Source organism: Pectinophora gossypiella, chromosome 3 (assembly GCF_024362695.1).
Source record: "Pectinophora gossypiella chromosome 3, ilPecGoss1.1, whole genome shotgun sequence".
Taxonomy (NCBI): domain Eukaryota; kingdom Metazoa; phylum Arthropoda; class Insecta; order Lepidoptera; family Gelechiidae; genus Pectinophora; species Pectinophora gossypiella.
In genome coordinates, this window is record NC_065406.1 from 306986 (window position 1) to 326409 (window position 19424).

The 19424-nt window shown below is 41.0% G+C and overlaps 1 protein-coding gene across 3 annotated transcripts in view; it reads right to left on the reverse strand.

Annotated features, from left to right (window-relative positions):
• LOC126382212 (protein FAM102A) overlaps window positions 1-19424 on the reverse strand; it is an 86021-nt gene that overhangs the window by 27639 nt on the left and 38958 nt on the right. For all 3 annotated transcript variants that reach the window (XM_050031987.1, XM_050031986.1, XM_050031988.1), the window contains exons 3-4: window positions 1192-1322; window positions 119-299 (exon numbers count right to left, since the gene is read on the reverse strand). In XM_050031987.1, coding sequence (XP_049887944.1) covers window positions 119-299; window positions 1192-1322 — 312 coding nt within the window. The remainder of the gene's footprint in view (window positions 1-118; window positions 300-1191; window positions 1323-19424) is intronic.

Sequence of the window (19424 nt, forward strand, 5' to 3'; positions counted from 1 at the left end):
TCAGACTATTTAATATACAACTAATATTTTATCCGAGATAAATAAGTTTTAGGTCTGAAGTTCTTACCACATAAATTTCAAAAAAGACGGAATACTAGATATGAATAGGTATACTAACACTTTGAAGAGCGGGTCGCCGGCGATCATGTTCATGCGCACGCGCACCCTTAGCACGGAGTTGTCCTGGCGGCGCCGCGGGTCGTACCCCTCCAGCAGGCAGCGCCGCGTCGTCTCGCCCGCGCCCGCCAGCTCCGCCAGGTTCACGTCGCAGAAACCCAGCTTCTGGTACGATCTACCACCTGCATCACGGAACACCATATCGTTACCACCAAAGAGAGGTATATACGGTGGCTGTCAACTGGGCACCCTCAGGCCTCTTGTGTCACATTTTATACCGGGTGAGAACCCTCAGCACTCCCCATTTGTCCGCACAAGTAGTTAATGCCATTTGCGGCAAATGTACAATAAGAAACGTAAAAAATATACTGATTATTATTTGTGGTTCTGCACACCCCCATTATGTATTAGAAATGTCTGTTAGATAGATGAATTTGTATGGCGTCAGATTTGTATTGGAAGAAAGCACCAATTACCGCCTTTTGCTGGCAGACCTAACGTCGGGGTGCGTTCCAAGCATATAATTTCAATAAAGCAAGTTATTCTAACATTAAGATAGTTCGGACTACCCTTTAACGTTCCAAACCAACCGTGAATCTAGTCACGGAACTGTAAATTCTCTACGTCTCTACGTGAGACAACGTTTAAAACGAGTGCTGCAGTGTCAGCTGGGACTCAGACTGTCTACTAGACTGTACATCTATTAAATAGACCCTGTTAGCGACTGTTAGAGTAGCTCGCTTTGCATTCAGTGCGGCGAGACCGGCGCTTCGGCAGAGGTCTCTTTTACGGAGTCACGGATAAGTTACATAATCCGAGATATTTTTCGGCTATGCGAACATAATGTTACACCAATTATTTAAACAGTCGGTCCCGGATACTATTTACTTCAGTAATAATATGTAGTCATCACATGACCCATGTCAGGGGCCTTTGGCGGCTCAACAGTAACCTTGACACTAGTATTGATGAGGTCGGTCATTGTTCTCACACGAGAAAAACGAAAGAGATTACAATAGGCTATTACACAGAATAAATGAAAAGAAGGAGAGAATATGGTGTTATAATACTGACCCTTGCACTCCTTGCGCACGGAGATGCGCATGAGCGCGGGCTCGAGCACGCCCGTGTTCGCGTTGGCGCACATCTTGCACATGAACGAGAACTGCGCGTTCCACCGCACCGCGTGGTTGCGCACCTCCTCCCTGAAAACACAAACACACACAATTACCATTTCAGTACATACTAATTTGGTTATTTACCTAGCTAGGGTACACGCGATACTCGCGATATCTAGAACCTACAAGAAAATAGTAAAAGAATAAAAATATATACGTTGATCGTACAAGTATACTTGTCTTATAAAGATTTCCTACTATCAGAATTTTAATTTAAATGGTTATTATATATTTTTAACATTGTTAATATGCCGTTTTTCCGAACAAATCCTATAAAATGAATCAATAAAAACATCGCATCCTCTCATACTAAAGAGTATAGTATAATTTAATTCCACATAAACACAAAAAGCCAGTTATAAAGTTATTATTAAGTGGGAAAAGTTATGTTTCAGCATCAGCCTAAACTATAACAGTGTTACTACAAAACAAAGACTAAAAAATAAACTATGTTTAAAATATAATCCGTATACGAAAGAAGTCCCGAAGATCGCGGCGCTACTGTCGCAGATTCTGCATACAATTATTATGACTTGTCAAGTTAGTTTCATTAAAATCCGCCGACTTCTTTCGTGGCGCGAAATGCTATTTCAAACCTAGTTTATTTTCGTTTGTGTTTTGTAGTAACACTGTACGAAGTGAAGCCCCATTACTAAGTCGCTACGATACTGCATAAGTTAGGCAACATGACGACTAGACGTGTAGTGTAGGCACGTCCCGTTCCCACGGTCCTCGCCACGTGTTCGCAATAAACCGCCGCTGAATGCTGAAAGCCACCACTCCTCTCCCGCGGGACGCCATTCACTAAAGCCTCTCGATTACGTCATTTACGGCGCTCGCTCCTGCACTTTGTCTTTTTAATGCACTCTTACTAACTTTACTTTGTCCGGGCGTGAGTTTATAGAGTTCACGCCACGAACTAATGCGGCGGCGGCGCTGGCATCGCAGTATACATACATTATTATTATGACTTGTCATTTAGTTCCACTGATATCCGCGGGACTTCTTTCGTGACGCGTACGTTCTCTACCTAATTATTATTGTGCCTTTACACATTTTTTTACGGAAAATTGACGATGATCTCGGGCAGAGCTACGTAACATAATTTTTCACGACACTTTTTTTTGGACGTGCCTTTTCGTCTTACATCTGAGTGACATCAATTTCATGAATTATACCTATATTGTACCTGTATTTCGTACTTATACCTGTACTTGTATTTCGCAGCCGTTACTAAAACTCTCCTGCTTGAAAATTTATGTCCAGCAATATCCGGGTTAGCTGCGAAACTTACAACTATACTTTGTTCTGAGATTAATAAATTGTGTAACAATGTGGAAGAAGCTTCATTCAGTTATTAAACAATTAAAGCAACGTTCCCAGGATAACTTTACACAAAATTCCTGACAAAGTTAGTATGAGATAATTAGGTATATCAAAGTTCTGCGGTTCCTGTGTAAGTAATTAAAACATGATAAAGCAAACTCTATATAGGGTATCAGTCATTGCAATCCTTCAGTATGTCGACTGCATTGTTATTGACAAATATAGTCGATTAGTCACTCATTACATTATGCGCGAGGTGAATGTTTCGTACGAAGTTTATCAGTGCGTTGCCCTGGTTACGGGCGATGAGTCGCGCGACGTAACCAGCCTAACATTGTAACACCACGAGCCTGCTGCGTCGGCGCCTGCGCCTCCTAATACGGCGGCCGGTGCGCTGGTGCGTCGCGTGCGCGGCTTGATAATGCAACTCCATTTAACCATTCCTAACTTAACGTTTTTTTTTTATTAATCAATAAAAATAATATGAACATTTTCAAACTCACAGGCTTGACATATTTCGGTTCCGACTATTTATTACGTGACTCTGATAAATAAAGGATAATCTGTTAGCAGCTCTCCCTCTCTCTACCAAAGTTGCGTAACGTGCAAAAAAGTGTTTATAGAGAGAGCTCGTAGAGACCTTTGACATACAAGTTCACACTATTTTCCACTTTCCAGCTCAAATAATACCCCGCCTGAACCATTAACTAGGCAGCGACCTGAAGGAAATTAATGATTTCAGGGGTTAGTAATTTCCGAGAAATCTTTACGAATCAACGGGCGTGTCCACTTAGGACTGCGGGCGTGTCCTAGTTAGTGTCCGGGGCAGCCCGGGGCAGGGCGGAAGCGCCCGGGGTCCGCACGCACTTCCTCTACTTAATGTTGTCCCCGAAAATTACGACCACCTCCTTATCGGGTCATCTAGTTGTTACTCGGTCCCAGCAGGTCGGTCCCGAGGTCACATTATCGCCTTGAAAAATGAAAAGGCTCTTTATAGTTCAGCAGGCCTCGATATAGGTGTAACCTACTATATGTACGTGACCAAGTGTCCCAGCTATTTATAATGTAACAGACGTCGCGAGCCGCTACATCGACCTAAATGAAGAATGATAGCCTCCTAAGTTTTGGGGCCGTAATCTGCCACTCGGCTGTACAAGTAGATTACATTGAGGCGATTTTTCTGGAATACTCTCCGGGTGAGAGCCCTCAGCGCTCCCTATTTGTCCGGCCAAGTAGTCAACGCCATTTGCGGTAAATCTATAAGTAAAAGTCAAAAAGAAACAAAATCTAGAATATTCAATATAATAATTCAAAATGGTAAATAAATAATAAGTAAATAACCTCACGACTATATTTCGAATTAGACTAGTCAGAGGTAAATCCATCGCAAGATGAACTAAGTTCCCACGCGTCACCGAGCTTTCTGTTAGACCAACGTGGTAGGTGGTCGTATAACCGCGCCCTCGCCAATGGTCCAGCCAAGTGTTAGCGAAACATTCATCTATCGCGGTAAACAAGACCTGTATTAAAGTTGATTATTCAAATTAATGTTTGATCTTATATTTAAAAGGTAATTACACAAAATCGCGCCTCTGTTGCTAATTAAAATGAATGTATAAATTCCGTTATTCACATGGAATCCGTTTTAATGTTGGTATTCTAATTACTTACGCACTTAGTATTAGACTCAACGAATTCAATTTGTTTCGAACATTAAGCAATCAGTTATTAGTTGCTTGATAATATCCAGAATCGGAAGATGATATAAGTTTCGTGTAATTAATTATCATGAATTGCGTGTTGTGATCTTCTCTGGCTTATCGAAAAGTCGGTTAAGTGCTCGTGACATCTTTACCACTTTCAAGGAACGTCTAATGACGTTCCGATTCTAACGTGTCATATTACCTATTATGAACGATGGGCAAATTACATATTGTTCATGGCCACAAATACCAGTGACTGCAATTTGTCTCAGAACTTGTATCTGCTTTCCCCTAACATTTTATACATCAATGACGTTCCCATTAGGTATTATGGACATGTGTTTATGTAGTATTTGTTGTGAGTAAACAAGATTACTTTTAAGTAATGTTTACTTTGAAATTGTACTTAATGGCTGTTTACTGCTATGTCAGTAACTGGAGCAGCCCTTTCTCTTAAATCAAACAGCTTAGATTAATCTTAGCCAAGATAGAACAGAGGATCAGTTACCACCAGTTATCTGAGTATCGCCGGCTTACGACAATCGCCGCTTATCTTGATTCGTGTTCGTTTCGAAAGTAAATTCCCGCCACTTTACTTTTTACTCGCTTTATTGAAACACTGCCCGCTCTAGTTTCTTATTGATTGTTAGATACGACTCGACTGTTTATACTCTATTATAGTTTATTTACGTACAAAGTAAAAGCGACGTCAGACCAAAACAATTGGTCCGTGAATGTGTTTCCTCTCGGATGTTTTATAATGTCTGACGTTCCGACTGTTACATTATATTTGTACGTCGCAAGTAACATGAATGACGTGTGCAGCATATGTTTAATATACTTACTGTCATTCAACTTGAGCGGGTATGTATGCATGTTGGACGTTAGTGGCTCGGTAGAACAAAATGAGAATTATGTTTCCATACACATGGTCTGTGCGTTTCATATTGCTTCTCGGAAGTTTTAAGCTTCTTATAAGTTCTTGTCTTATAAAAAATGTGAGTTAAGCCACAGCCCGGTTACCTGTCTCAAATGAGATGTTTTTCTTGTTTACAAATTTGGAACACCGTTTAACGCAATGAGTGTAAGTACAGCACAAAATTTCGTCAGAGTGGTGTAATTTTTGATGGGATCAGTTGGTTGGGGTGAGGTGGCGCGTGGCGTTCACGGTCGGGCGCCGGCCCCCGCACCTGCCGGGGCGGCGGCCCCGCGCGGCCGCTCGCACTCCGCCCGCCACGGCCCGCCGGCCGCCGCTAATGACCTCATTAATTTCATGCCGTCTCCTACACTGCCAGAGGCTTACTTTAAATCACGTCGTTACTACAAACTATGATGCTCACTTAATTGAAAACTCCCTGAGCGAAAATAAAATAATGAAGTACGAAGCCGCTCAAGTTACCTCTGCACAGATCACACACACACGACACTATTTAGTGTATCAGAACAAAATATACAATTATGTAATTTCACCTCATCTCATGAATTAAACAGAAGCAGCGGTAATATTAAATTAACGAGCTCCACTAATCGCCGGCTTCCGAAAAACCAGCAAAGCAAGGCCAGTAGTGATTGCGCAATTATACTATGTACGCGTATGTAAAACAACCAGAACATAAACAATATAATTGTATATTTTCGTTTCGCTGATCGCTTACGGAAGGAAGCTTCAATCTTGGATTCTTCATTATGGGGTGTTATTACTCCAAAGCAATCCATATTCATTAAGACATGAAATCATGAGCGTGCAACATAAGTCTAGTAAGGTTAGTTGGAGATTGTTTGACTTCAAAGGGTCGAGAGTTCTTTCATCTGCTAAATTGCCAAACATCGCCGGGTGTTCCAGCCCTGATTGTTCCATACTCTAGCCCAATGTAAACACTCGCATCGCCACACACTTCCCTCCCACTCTATTCTTGTCGTTGTACAAAATATTTGTATCTGTTCGACGCTTAATTTTAGAAGTAATTTTCCTCACTACGTCGACATAACGTCCGGGACATGATGTGACGCAAGAGGGTGTGCCAAATAATTGAGTTCCTAATAAATAGTATGACGTCGGTTGATCCGCCCACGGTGGGTGAAGTCCTCAGCAGTTTGAGTGATGCCAGAATATTTCACCAACTGGCAACTGGAACAAGTGTGTTCACTAAATGTAAATACTACGACGTCCCTGTGCTAAACGAGCTGTTTGTTTTCATCAAGCATTACATTCATTCATTGGCTTCTATTCGGCATGGGAGCGAACGAAACATAAAACACGTTCAGTAGCTTGTCTTCCGGGGCATCCATATTAATATTGTAAATGGGAAAGTGTGTGTGTGTGTGTTTGTTTGTTTGTCCTTCTTCCACGGCAAAACGGAGCGACGAATTTACGTGATTTTTTAAATGGAGATAGTTGAAGGGATGGAGAGAAAAATAGGCTACTTTTTGTCTCTTTCTAACTCCCCACCTCCATAAAGTAGGTGTGGAAGTTTGTATGGAGCACTCCACAATTTTCAAGGTAGAAAGCTAAAAATTGGTACGCGGAGTGTGGACTATTTGTGACTAACAAAAAAAATCGTGCATCATTTTTTTAACGCAAGCGAAGCCGCGGGTATGTGCTAGTGTCGTATAATCTTAGGTACTTGTTGTGGGGGATAGGCTAATAATCCCTTGTCACCATAATGTTCATCATATCCATTTTAGAACTTCGTATCAGCAGTCGCTGCGAGTTGTCTTCTGATTATTTGGGGCTCTGCTCACCCTGTTAGTGGTTACAGGCGTCAGTTTATGCTTACAAAATGAGCTCCTCTCGCTTTCCTATACGTTGGGAAACATTAATTTCACACTCTACTACTCCCGAACCTGATCGGTGCGGGATGATAACGTGTTAGTGGAGCCACTAGACACCACTCGCCGAGATAACATCGTGTCGACTGAAACTTTACGATCGCCCGTACACCGCGCCTGCCCGTGCTCCCTCAATGAATAATTCATTCAGTTTGGAAACTAGATTAAGACTGTCTTATCGCTCTATTGTTATTACTTAAGGGACAGGACAGACTTTATTAAAGTTAAAATCTTCAATTAGACTTTCAATGCTATTAGTGAACATGAAGGTTCCCATTCAGATTCTGTAAATTAATCTTGCAATCGACGTCTTGTATTGTAATGTTATCAAAGGAAATGTGTAAAGGTTGACACTATAAATAAGTGCCTTATGCTTCAAGGAGTTCAGTAAATAATTATTTTCAATGTTAAATCTATTACCGTAGAAAATACCAGGAAAACAAAAGGTTAGCTGCTAATAATAAAACGATAATTGTGTTATATATAGCTATGTGGGAAATACGGCATATTGTTCTTGGAGCTCATTATCGGTGGAAATATGACCGGAGTGGAGGATTGGGGCCGCGTGGCGTGGGTGACCGGGGCAAGGTCGGGGGACGGAGCGACCACATGGCCCGTGAGCCCCGTGACGTCACTACTCCCTACAGATGAGCAGGAATGTCTTTGTATTTCTTGTACTAAAATGGTTTTACTGCTCGACGGCTACTGGATAGCAAGTGACGAAGCGAGACAATTCTTATTCACTACGACCTTGAAGACATTCAATATTTTCTACAAAAATAGAAGATCCAATTTATGTTATGCCGAATAAATATTTTTCCTTCTTCTTCTTTTCATTATCAAGCAACAACAAAATTGATCTATTTGTACAAGAAAAGTGATCTAATCTACAATGCTAATATTGTGAATGCGTGTAGTTAGTTGGTGTTTACAGATCCAACTTGGCAACAGCTTTCCACCCGCTGTGTTTGCTCTGGGGGCTACGATCCGAATCTCTTTGCTGACAGGAGAGCACTGAACCCTTTCCAGATGTTGTTTGGCGCTACATTTATTATCGCATTTGTCATTCAGAGGAAAATCTTTTCTTCGGTGATATCTAAAAAGCTTTTGTATAGAGACTACTTCTTGTTTCTTGTCGTTATGAGCCATCATCGTGTTATTTGGATTTGTTTTTGAGGGCAATATTCTACCAATAGATCACGTTTTCAATAAATGCACGTTTATCACCGTGATGATGTGGTAACAGTGCACGTCACGGATGTCTGTAAAGGGATTAATGTAATGTACCGGCTAATACCGGGCAAGGCCGCGGGGACTGCCCACTAATTACGCTTGTAAGCTGATACGCCGCTTTGTTGCCTAGTAACTAATATGTTCAACGTGTAAGATATGTTGAGTGTCAATCCCATTTCTACAGAGACAATTAAATTATAAAATTACGCCGGGTAAGGAGAAAACATCGGCAGCACTAATGGAACAAAATTTTCGCTGGTAATTACGCCGGAAAGGGAAAGCCACATTAAAGCGTCTTCTACTTAGCCACGTCGCTAACTATTTTGAAAATAGATCAAGTTATCAAACGTGTCAATCCATTAGATGGCGCGGGCGCCCAACGGGGCGAAACGCAACAAAACGTGCGACTAATTCGTCAGCGCGTCTAGCGGCTGGCAGCGCGCCATACCACGTGATGACAATATTGACGCTGTCAACAACACCACCACTGCGCTCGGACATGACGCTGCATATGTTAGCAGAGGTGGCGATATAACGTTTACTTGCATTTATGAACGTGGGTGGGACACTCTCGTTAAGAGTTACATTGCCCATTTATTTTTTCCACGAGGATAGAAGTCACTTATAAGGAAGATATTCCTTTGTTGCAGTTGAAACAACAACACAATAAGAGGAACATTTTCCGGAATCAGCATACGGTTCGCTACTGCCTTCGTAAACACGTTTCTGTTCTAATGAGTTACGAGCGGTCGATGGACGGGCGATGTTTACAGCTGTTATGTTATTACATGATGCTTAGAACAACCACAACAGGTGAAATTCCAGAATTTTCGGGAAGGTTAGGTACCCTTGACGCGCTAAAGAGTTGGCGCGCCAACAACATTGCCATGACCGACCATAGCGAAACTTATTTTAGATCACACGACATTTCGCGTTTGGCATTCGTGAATGTTGTTTTTAAATAGACATTACTTTTTATGCAAAACTAAATTATTGAATCGTAACTCCGGTTTATTTTTAAACAAACGCTTTTAAATTGTACGCGCGAAGCATTGTTCCAAACTATTTCGTTTCCTTATGAGCAGCACGCTGAAACAGGACCGGGAAATCCAAACATTCTATTAGTTGCATGCAATGAGGAATAGGCCAGATCGGAACTTGATGCTGGCGCAGTTGCATCAGCGAATGGTCTATAAAGAGGTTTACTGCTCCCATCCGCAGCTTCACCAGCACTGACTAGTTAGTGCTACACCGGGCGCCGACCGCATTCCCTGCTCTTTACGATTCCACGAAACACCTCACTATTGTTTGTTGATCGGCAGAAAATAGACGATGATGTGCGCCGTACTCATTTGTGGTCACATTTTTACGCGCATCTTCTCGGCTTCAAGAATCGACTGTCTATGCATTCGACTCATCGCTTGTATATATGGCATGATTAATTGAAACGAAATGTGCTTAATTTAATATGATCTGACAATATATAAATTGTTAACAAGACGATTTATGGGCCGTAATTCAAGATAATTTCTTCTTAATCTTGTGTTTCTCGTACACAATTTTGTGGTCCAATGTGGAGGTCATGTACGTTGTTAGTAAACAATAAACACATATTTGGCTTGACAGCTATTAGAGCTAGCATGTAGGTTGCCGTGAGTCACAGGACGCCGATATTGACACAATATCTCACGCCTCGCTGTCGGCTCAGGGCCAAGTTTCAGCATTAACATAGAAACAATACGACAGCTATGAAGAATGTCGGGAAAAGCACTTTCATTTTGCCCACAGTGAAGAGGTTTACGAGTATTTGCGACTGTTTAACGTTCCCGAGCCGGCGACGGTGCTCCATCATTCTGAAATGTCGATCATAAGTAAAGAAATAAAACTTGTCACAGATCGAACCCTCGTGGAAAGTTACAGCAAACATAAAAGTAACGTTACAAACTTTATATGCGTACACGAAACGCTGTCACTCATAATAATATAACGTAGCAACGATTACGTAGTCATTGGTCAGAAATATTAGTGATCCAATGTTTTAGTGTTCACAATTAGATCTGAAGATGCTATTAGTATCACCGAGTATATTGGGATGACGCGTAATATTTGCACAGATGAGCGCGCATGAAGTCAGCGTGTTGAAAAGTGTTGATATTTTTTCGTCCGCTTATAGCCAGCGGCAGTGCGCAGTAGAGCACGCCAACCGTGACGACGACCGTGGTGTTCCCCAGAAGCAGGCGGACAAAATGATAATGCAATTCATATTCATGCTTTGAAACGAAACAAAATTGCCAGAATTCAAACATTCCCTGTGAAACCGCGCATCGTGTGACTTTTCAAGCGAACGTTTTACTTTAACGGAACCAAACTTTAAATCAGATATAAAGTTTATGGACGAGTCGCGACATTGTAAAGTTAGTATCGTTCGTACTAACGACTTTGAAACTGGCAGCAGGAAACTAAGCGCTGTGTTTACTAAACATTACTGTAAACTATACCGCGGCGATGAAGGGAAAGTCGGCGAGCTGCAAACAATGTCAGCCACCCAAACGCAAGGTCACTACCGTACCTTTGTACTGCGCTCATTACATTCATCATTGCGTTATTTAAGTACTGCTACTGCCTATTGCCCTTCGATCCAGTTACTTTTTATCCTTTTACATCTCGCCTGACGCAATATAAGCCCCAATTTATTAAACTACTTATTACTGCTATTACCGTGCAAATTCAATGACTTCTTTACAATCTTTACAGAGCCATTATCATACGTTATATCTAAAACATTAGTTACATCACCGGAAGACTTCAAATTGTATGGCAGATGTTTCTACTTACAGTTTGAATAAAGTTAGGCGGTGTTATGTGTTCTGGTTATAATTTACGAGCCATTGTCATCCGTACCTGAAACAAAGAAGTGAACGGTGAGAAGGAGGTTTCGACGGCCGTCAGATTTCTCCCAAGTAAAAGGGGATCCCACGACGTTGTTTAATGTTTACCCTTGGTTAGATCACGCCCACACTTAGTTATCGTTCTGTTGCAGCTTCGCTAAACACACAAGCTGTTCAAATGTTGTGTAGCATTTTTTTACTCTGTCCGTAGAAAGGACAATGCGGTGAGAAAACCAGACGTACGGAAAATTATGAAACACAATTTAAGGGCAAACAAAGGTACTTGGTATTATTAAGTTAATTTTGCGGAAAAACGTGTATAACTCTACATGCGTAATTGTATTAATAGTAAAAACAAGATTGTTTCGGTATTCGGATCCTCGAGACGGGTCACGGGGATCAAAGCAGGCGATACCGATCAGACAACGTCCCAGACTCCACACCGATCAATAGGTTATCATCCACATACCAGAAATTCTTGCAACAATAATAGTATTTTTCTTGCACGTGTCGAGAAACTGGAAATTTTCCTTCTTCCATTATTAGATATTGTATAGCAATTAGGAACCTGTGAAATTTAGCAATAGTCAAGAAAAGGTATTTAATATAGAATATGTTAGCATAACATTTCCTAACACGTCTGGCGATGGATTGCACACGTGCATTATGCAAATAGTCCGGGTATTTGCATGATCTCAGTTTCTAGTGCGCGGACGCAGCGCGCGTGCGCTCGCATCTGTGTTCCGAATCAGCGGCCAGCGTTCGCACCTCCGCGCAATTCATTATACTCTCACGGCGACAAGATGATATTAGGATACGTAGGTGCTATGTAATTGTTCACATGTGAATGAACCTAGTGTGAAATGTATCAATAAAGGTTCGAATTAAATTGTTATTATACTCTTTTGTTGGTAGTCTTGGTGACAGTTCGCCGAAACCACGTTTGCCCAGGAGTGGGAGAATATAGGCTAAACTAGATCTAGACGCTCGGAGATCTAGGAGCTCGGTGGCACAGCGGTTAACGCGCTCGGTCTGCGATTGTTGAAGTTAAGCAACTTTCGCAAAGGCCGGTCATAGGATGGGTGACCACAAAAAAAAAGAAAGTTTTCATCTCGAGCTCCTCCGCGCTTCGGAAGGCACGTTAAGCCGTTGGTCCCGGCTGCATTAGCAGTCGTTAATAACCATCAATCCGCACTGGGCCCGCGTGATGGTTTAAGGCCCGATCTCCCTACCCATCCATAGGGAAAGCCCGTGCCCCAGCAGTGGGGACGTTAATGGGTTGATGATGATGATGATGATGAGATCTAGACACTCTGGTAAAACAAACGCTGTCAATTACAACGACGTGTCGGTTACCAGTTTCGCATCTCACGTTAATAATTAGCCAATGGAAACTGCTGCGGTCAGCTTTCCAATACTTACATAGAAATTTCATCGTACTCTGCTACATTACAGCCATAGCCGAGCTCTCTATAAATACAGTCGCGATCGCGGTTATTGGATTTAAATTACATTCTCCATAAGCTTTGATCAACTAATAAAAGAGCAGGCTTTAATATCTCGGTCAAGAAAATAGGGCGCAACAACAAAATACTCGATAATCGAATACTGTGAACCGATCACGATCGTGGAAATCCTTAAGAGCGAGGTACCCGCCGGGATGTGCCCTGCACACACTGTGCAATCACAAGCATGTATGTTGACTCAACTCTCCAAACTGTGAATTCTTGCTGCTTTGTACAACAAACACTCACTTGAGGAACATTCTTGCCTGGAACCTCATTTAAGAAGAGTTATTTTGTGAAGCATTTCAAACTTTTACTAACTTTGCTGGCGCAGAATTTTACATAAAGAACGAGAATTTATAATTGTAACAAACTTGTAAGGGGCGTACTGTTAACCGTTTATACCACTATATGGGGTTGTTACGTCGGTTAACCTTTCCAAAACAAAGCTGTAGGCAGGTTGAAGTTACCACGATAAACCCGTGATACTAATGGTCTATTTTCAGAGGCACCCACGCACGGTTAGATTTCCCCCATTGTAATGATATTCTTGGAACAATGAGCGGGGTCACCCACTTGACCTGAGGGAGCGTCGCCACGGGACGAATTTGGCGAACACCTACGCCGTCAGTTCACCGCTGACTTTACACGACCTTGCAATTGAACACAATTATGATGAATGGCATATTGCTTTAAAGCATTTTCGACAAGTAATTGCGTCTGCAAAACCTCGCGCCATTAGCCTGGTAGTTGTCAATGTCTTACATCAAACCTTCACTATATCGTTATAGGTTTAAATACACTTGTATTCTTAGCATCAGCCGATACGATAAGCTATAAATAGGCGTGGTTACGTATCCAAACATAATAAACAATAGCGGTCCAGGCAAGCACCCCTGAAGGACGCGTGTTCGTGACTAAGTAGAATTTTCATTACAGCTGGCCGGACCTACCTAATACATATATTTGCATTTTACTTATTCCATTGTGCGTTATATAAGCAAACCGGTTTAAATTTATAGGTACAAAATATTTCCGTAAATAAGCCACCATGATTCCTTCAGAGGCGTTATGTACTATATCCAAGAAGGTCGTTAGCGTAATTGGTTTATAAGAGCTTGACCCACTTATTATCTCGATGATCGCTAACCTAATTCTGTTGGAAATGGTGTGTTACCAGTACGTGTTTATCCACATTGTTAAAGTTATTGTGGCTGACGTCATTGGGACGGTTATGGTGTTATGTGGGAGGTGCACGGACGCGGTAATTAAACGGTGTGTACTCGCGGCAGACGACTCTTGAAGGACGAGCAGACACGTCACCGACCGTTGGTATCGCTGACAACTATAAATAGGCACTGATGAGTAGCAACGGACGTTCCGCATGGGTGGTTGGTTCATTGATTATTTATTACTCATTAGTCACAATAAAAAAAGTGTTTGGAATGTAACGAACTCGGTGCGAGTTAACAATGAAGAGCACGCAATAAATCATGTATTGACATCGTAAACGAGATAATTAGATGTGAAAGTAGTTGCCAGAGCTGCGCTGGCGGCAGTGCGTGGTTGCGAGCGCGGCACCTGATTGGCTAACAGCACAAGGTCGCGCAAGGCCGTCTGATGCGCGCGCTGACGGGCCTCCGCACGCGCACCTGGTGAAAGGAGTTCTCCGACTAGCTGGATTTCACGAAACGCCTCGTTTAACGGAATCAAACCTTGATAAAGTTTAACCGTTTAATTACTAAAAAAATATATACATAAGGGTTTGTCTAAAATCGCATGACTATCAAAGAGAACTCATTATCTCTATAACGTCGATTTAAAAAATAATAATACTCAAAATACTTAATAATTCAATCAAATCCATGAAAAACGAGACGCTTTATCTCCTAATTCATAATTTATTATTCATTCATTATGGCGAAAATGAATTGGTTCACTGATCTCGGTAATAATAAAATTATATCGTCGTCGTATAGGATAATCTCTGCAGGTGGGGATATCTGGTTGATGGTTGCGATGATTGCGAGTGTGGAGTATCACCACAAACTATGGCTCACCTTTTGTGCTGTCCTAAGTGCCCTAACACCTGCACTATTAAAGACCTTTACGAAGCCACTGACAATGCCGTAAGCGTGGCCAATTATTGGTCAACAAAAATTTAGTATCGATCGCCATCGACTCGCAAAGAAGAGAAGATCGTCCTAAAAGAGGGAGCCTGAAGTAGGCTCCCTATATAATTGAGGATTTATCGTTGGACCTAGATGATTAGATCAGACATCTTTTAATTACCACTTAACTTTTAATTATACTCATTATTATAAGAAGCAGTCACCAAGGGCGAACGACCAGATGTCGCCATTTTGTATTTGCCCCCCTCGTCTAGCACCACTGGACATATAAACCTACACAATAATCTTGTAAAGCTAAAGCTCACATCAATAACTGTGCACTGAGGGACCCAAATTGGTGATGTATGGATGAGATCGCGAGATGTTTGATAATCGCCTACTTCAAATTCCGAATCCCAGACGCATTTGTTCCTATATTTCTATGATGTTTATTTTGTAAACGTATACAGAACTATGTTGAGATCTTTTCATGATGCCATGGAAAATAAATAGAACGCGGGCGGTACTCATCAGGAAGCTGTCATTTACGTCGCTGTCCGATTCCACATCCACCGAAATAAACTGCCGACTTTCAGACAAGTCAGAACTACATCTAACTTGGTCCGTTGGAAGCGTACAACTTTATATTGAGTTTATCAAACGCCAAAGGTGACGATTTTCATAACAACTCGTTTTATTTGATGTCCAAGGTAATGTAATGACGCACACATGAGCTTTATTTGTGTGTTTGGGAATGATTTGACCTTTGTTGGGTGGCATTAAGTGGGGACATTCTCTAGGGTCAGGGGACGAACGACCGTTACGTCGCCGTTTGTATGACATACTCACGCGGCGACTTGACATTTCTGCTTTGAACCCCACTTATTTTATCTAGACAGGTTTAACGTCATTTAATAGTACGGTTCTAGAATTAGCTTCACTAAATATGATATTCTTTCTATTCTTTCGTGTGGGTTGTAAGTTCAATGACCCTCGTGTGAAGGCTCTTGGCATGGCTCATGAAACGACTATTGCTTTGACGATATGTAGTACAGGTATCAGTGACATATATAGTCACTATTTATGAGATGTGCGGACCACCGGGGCGCTCGGCGTTGCGCGGCATGTTTCCGGGCGTCGCGGCACGCGGTGAGTTCCGCCCGAGCACATGCGCAAGCGCTTCCTTATCCACTATATTATGTATACCTACTACAATTAACAAACTATTAATATCACAGCTATCTAAACATTAAAATAACTATATTAACTTGTGCGCTAGGTCAGTGTCAAATAGGCACTTTATATTTCAAAGATACATAAGTACTTGACTGTCAACCAAGTACAAGCGTGCAGTCACACTAGTGATGTTATGAGAAAAATCTGTTGAATTGACTTACGATTGAGGTACGGCTTTATATAAACTAACATAATCCGTTCATGTTATCATAGAAACAGTCTCACTAATTATCTTAAGAAATATTTGACTTGTGAATTTTCGCCTGTAAAGGCGCTGCCTACTTTACACATGATTTTATCGCACAATGCGTTTAATTGACTCCGCCATTGAGGCACTCGAGACGCGACACGTGCGCGCGACGTGCCCACGCGACGTGACACGAATATCAAGCAAAGGTAAGTATCATACATACAGCCTCGTGCAAATCCCATTGAACTTTTATACCAGCTACATCATAAACCTTTGATATAACGATTGTATAGATGAAAAATGTGCTTAATGCCAATTTATTGTAGATAGAGGTTTAGAATATGAGCTTCAATATTACAAGAAATTACATGATTGGTCGGATGACATCGTGAGGTATGCCGGAAAGCAATGGATGAGACTTACACAGGACCGGAAAGGACGGCGTGAAAAAGAGGAGGCCTATACCCAGTAGTGGGTGGATACAGGCTGAGTAGATAGTAGATAAACTACATGAATCATAAGCAAATATTGTTATTTAACGGTAGTTCTAAAGTTTCGATCCCAACTCAAAAACTGGTTAAAGGGAGCAGTTTTATAGCTTAAGTGAGTTTTTAAGTTTATAAAAAGGTATTTTTCTTTAGATAAGTATATTTTTAAGTACCTTATGTGATTATTATTGTATGTCACATTATGACTAAATGTGCTGAACGCTAAAAGAATTACTTCCATCTAAATACCTACCATATTTATTACAATAAATTATCATTTCATTTAGTGAGACTATGAATTATATTCCGAGGCGATTTTATAATTAATCAATGGGCCCGCATCATCCCACTGCTGGGCATAGGCATAGAATAAGGAATAATACTACGTAATAGGCCTCCTCCATTTTGCACCCTCCTTTTCCGGTCCTGCGCTAACCTCATCCTCAACTTTCCCGCCGTTGCAACGATGTGTTTTAATAATAGATCATTAATAATTTAAAAAAAGCTGATTTATAGCACGAATAGATTGATTCTATTTCTCTTTTGTTTTGTATTTTGTTATTTCCTGTTTGTGATTGACCAATAAAGTATTTGTTATGTTATGTTATAAAAAGACGATAGGTTGACATGCACTTATTTGAATTTGCAACTGACTTAATTTGTATCACTGTGGTGTATAGATCTTTGAAGAAGATTCCAGAATAGACTAGTATTATGAATCTATGACGAAGCACAATGTCACGGGTCTGGTTACGCCGGCGGGGCGTCGCGGTACCGAGTGCGTGCGCCTGCGCAGACGGCGACGTAACCAGCGTCATAAACTGTCATGGTGAATGGCCATAATTGCGTTTTTATGCACGTGACTGCCATTTGTCTGACAATACTGAAGCGTTACTGGTTAGTTTAATAATTATTCTTTTATATCTTCTGGATGTACAAACACTATTTTTTATTCTCAACGGACGATTTAACGCCAATTACGATCCATTATGAATGTGTGACAAACTGTCTATTAGTTAGATTCGGATTTGTCACGCGTCTGCAATTATATTGCGTACTGAACTGCGTTCGAGTGTTTATTTACTGACAAGTTCTAGAAACTTCCATTTAGTCCGCGCGACGAAAAAAGGCCCGCAGTTAAGGCGCGCGTCGGCAGCGCAGTATCTGCATACAATTATTATGAATTGCAAATTAGTTACATTAAAATCCGTGGGTCTTCTTTCGTACTTTAATTTACCTATCATTTGTATATCGGTAGATAGTATATTTCGATTGAAATAGATTTTGCCTTTTTCTAATACCCTTCATTTGTAAACAAAACCTTAGTAACAACGAAGAGTTTATTCGTTACGTCACCACCGAATCCCGAAGAGTACTCTGAGCCCTCCGGTACTTTTACCTGGGGATTACCGAGCTTTCCACAACAGCACCCGCTCTCGCCGTCTCTTGAACATGAAACGTTTCATTCATCGTTGAGTGACAGCTAAATCCGATGAAGTCTTCATATAATTATAGCTATATTACTGATTGTAAACATTTTATGCGTACCTAACGATTTTCTATTATTGGGACGATCTCATATTGAATAAGAATCAGGTACGGATTACGTTGAAATCACTTCTAAAATGAGAAAGAAATGATCATATAGCGTGTTAGTGACAACGTAACGAATACTAAAATTCTTTTTTTTTTTAATTATTTTCAATTCTATACTCTCAGCTCAGCATAATGAGCTGAATCAGCCCCCTCAGTATTCGTTACGATGCCACTTACACCCCGTAAGCAAAGGGAACAAACATCTTCCGCACCTACGAAGACAAATCGATAACCCGAATAGAGAAAATGTGTGTCCAACCTCGAGGGTCGTCGGCCTCGATCTGCTCGCGAAAACAACCGACGTCTTCTCAGATAATTCAAACTACAATAATTCAAACAAAATAACCATAAACTACCCCACAGCCAGTAAAACACATCACAGTACCAACCAACATAATACAGTATGTATACTTTGTATCATCACAATATCTATATAGTATAGGTAACTTTGCCTTTTATTTTCCACACTAAAATTACTTTATGTGCAAATTAACATTCACTTTTGTGAATGTGACATAAAGTTGGTGTTTTTCTGGTTGTTTGATGTGTGGATGTATAGGTAGGTATGCTATACATCTCTGCCCACCCCTTTGGGGATAGAGACGTGTTTTTGTTTGGTAAATTTAATATAGACATAGCATCATTTATCAAGAATGATAAACATTTTGTTCAGTGGTGTTGAAAACTAAACGTTACTCGACAAGAACTAACTCGCGGCATCAGCGGATGTTACCAAAACGAACTCGACGTGTCTCCTGTACCTTTTGATGTGACACAACTTTATACCTACATAATGAGACGTCGTTTCAAATTAGATATACACGCTCAAAGACTCTTCGAGTTGACATGTTTATAGTTAAACCGGGATTAGAGAACTAGGATACAAAAATAACGAATACTTTGTCAGTTTTACGTGACATGTACGTGAAACAAACAGTAGTAGAGGATTTTTGGTAGCTTATATTAGACAACTACATAATAATTCCAATTCCCTAGCCATAAATTAAACTCCTTATCTGATGTG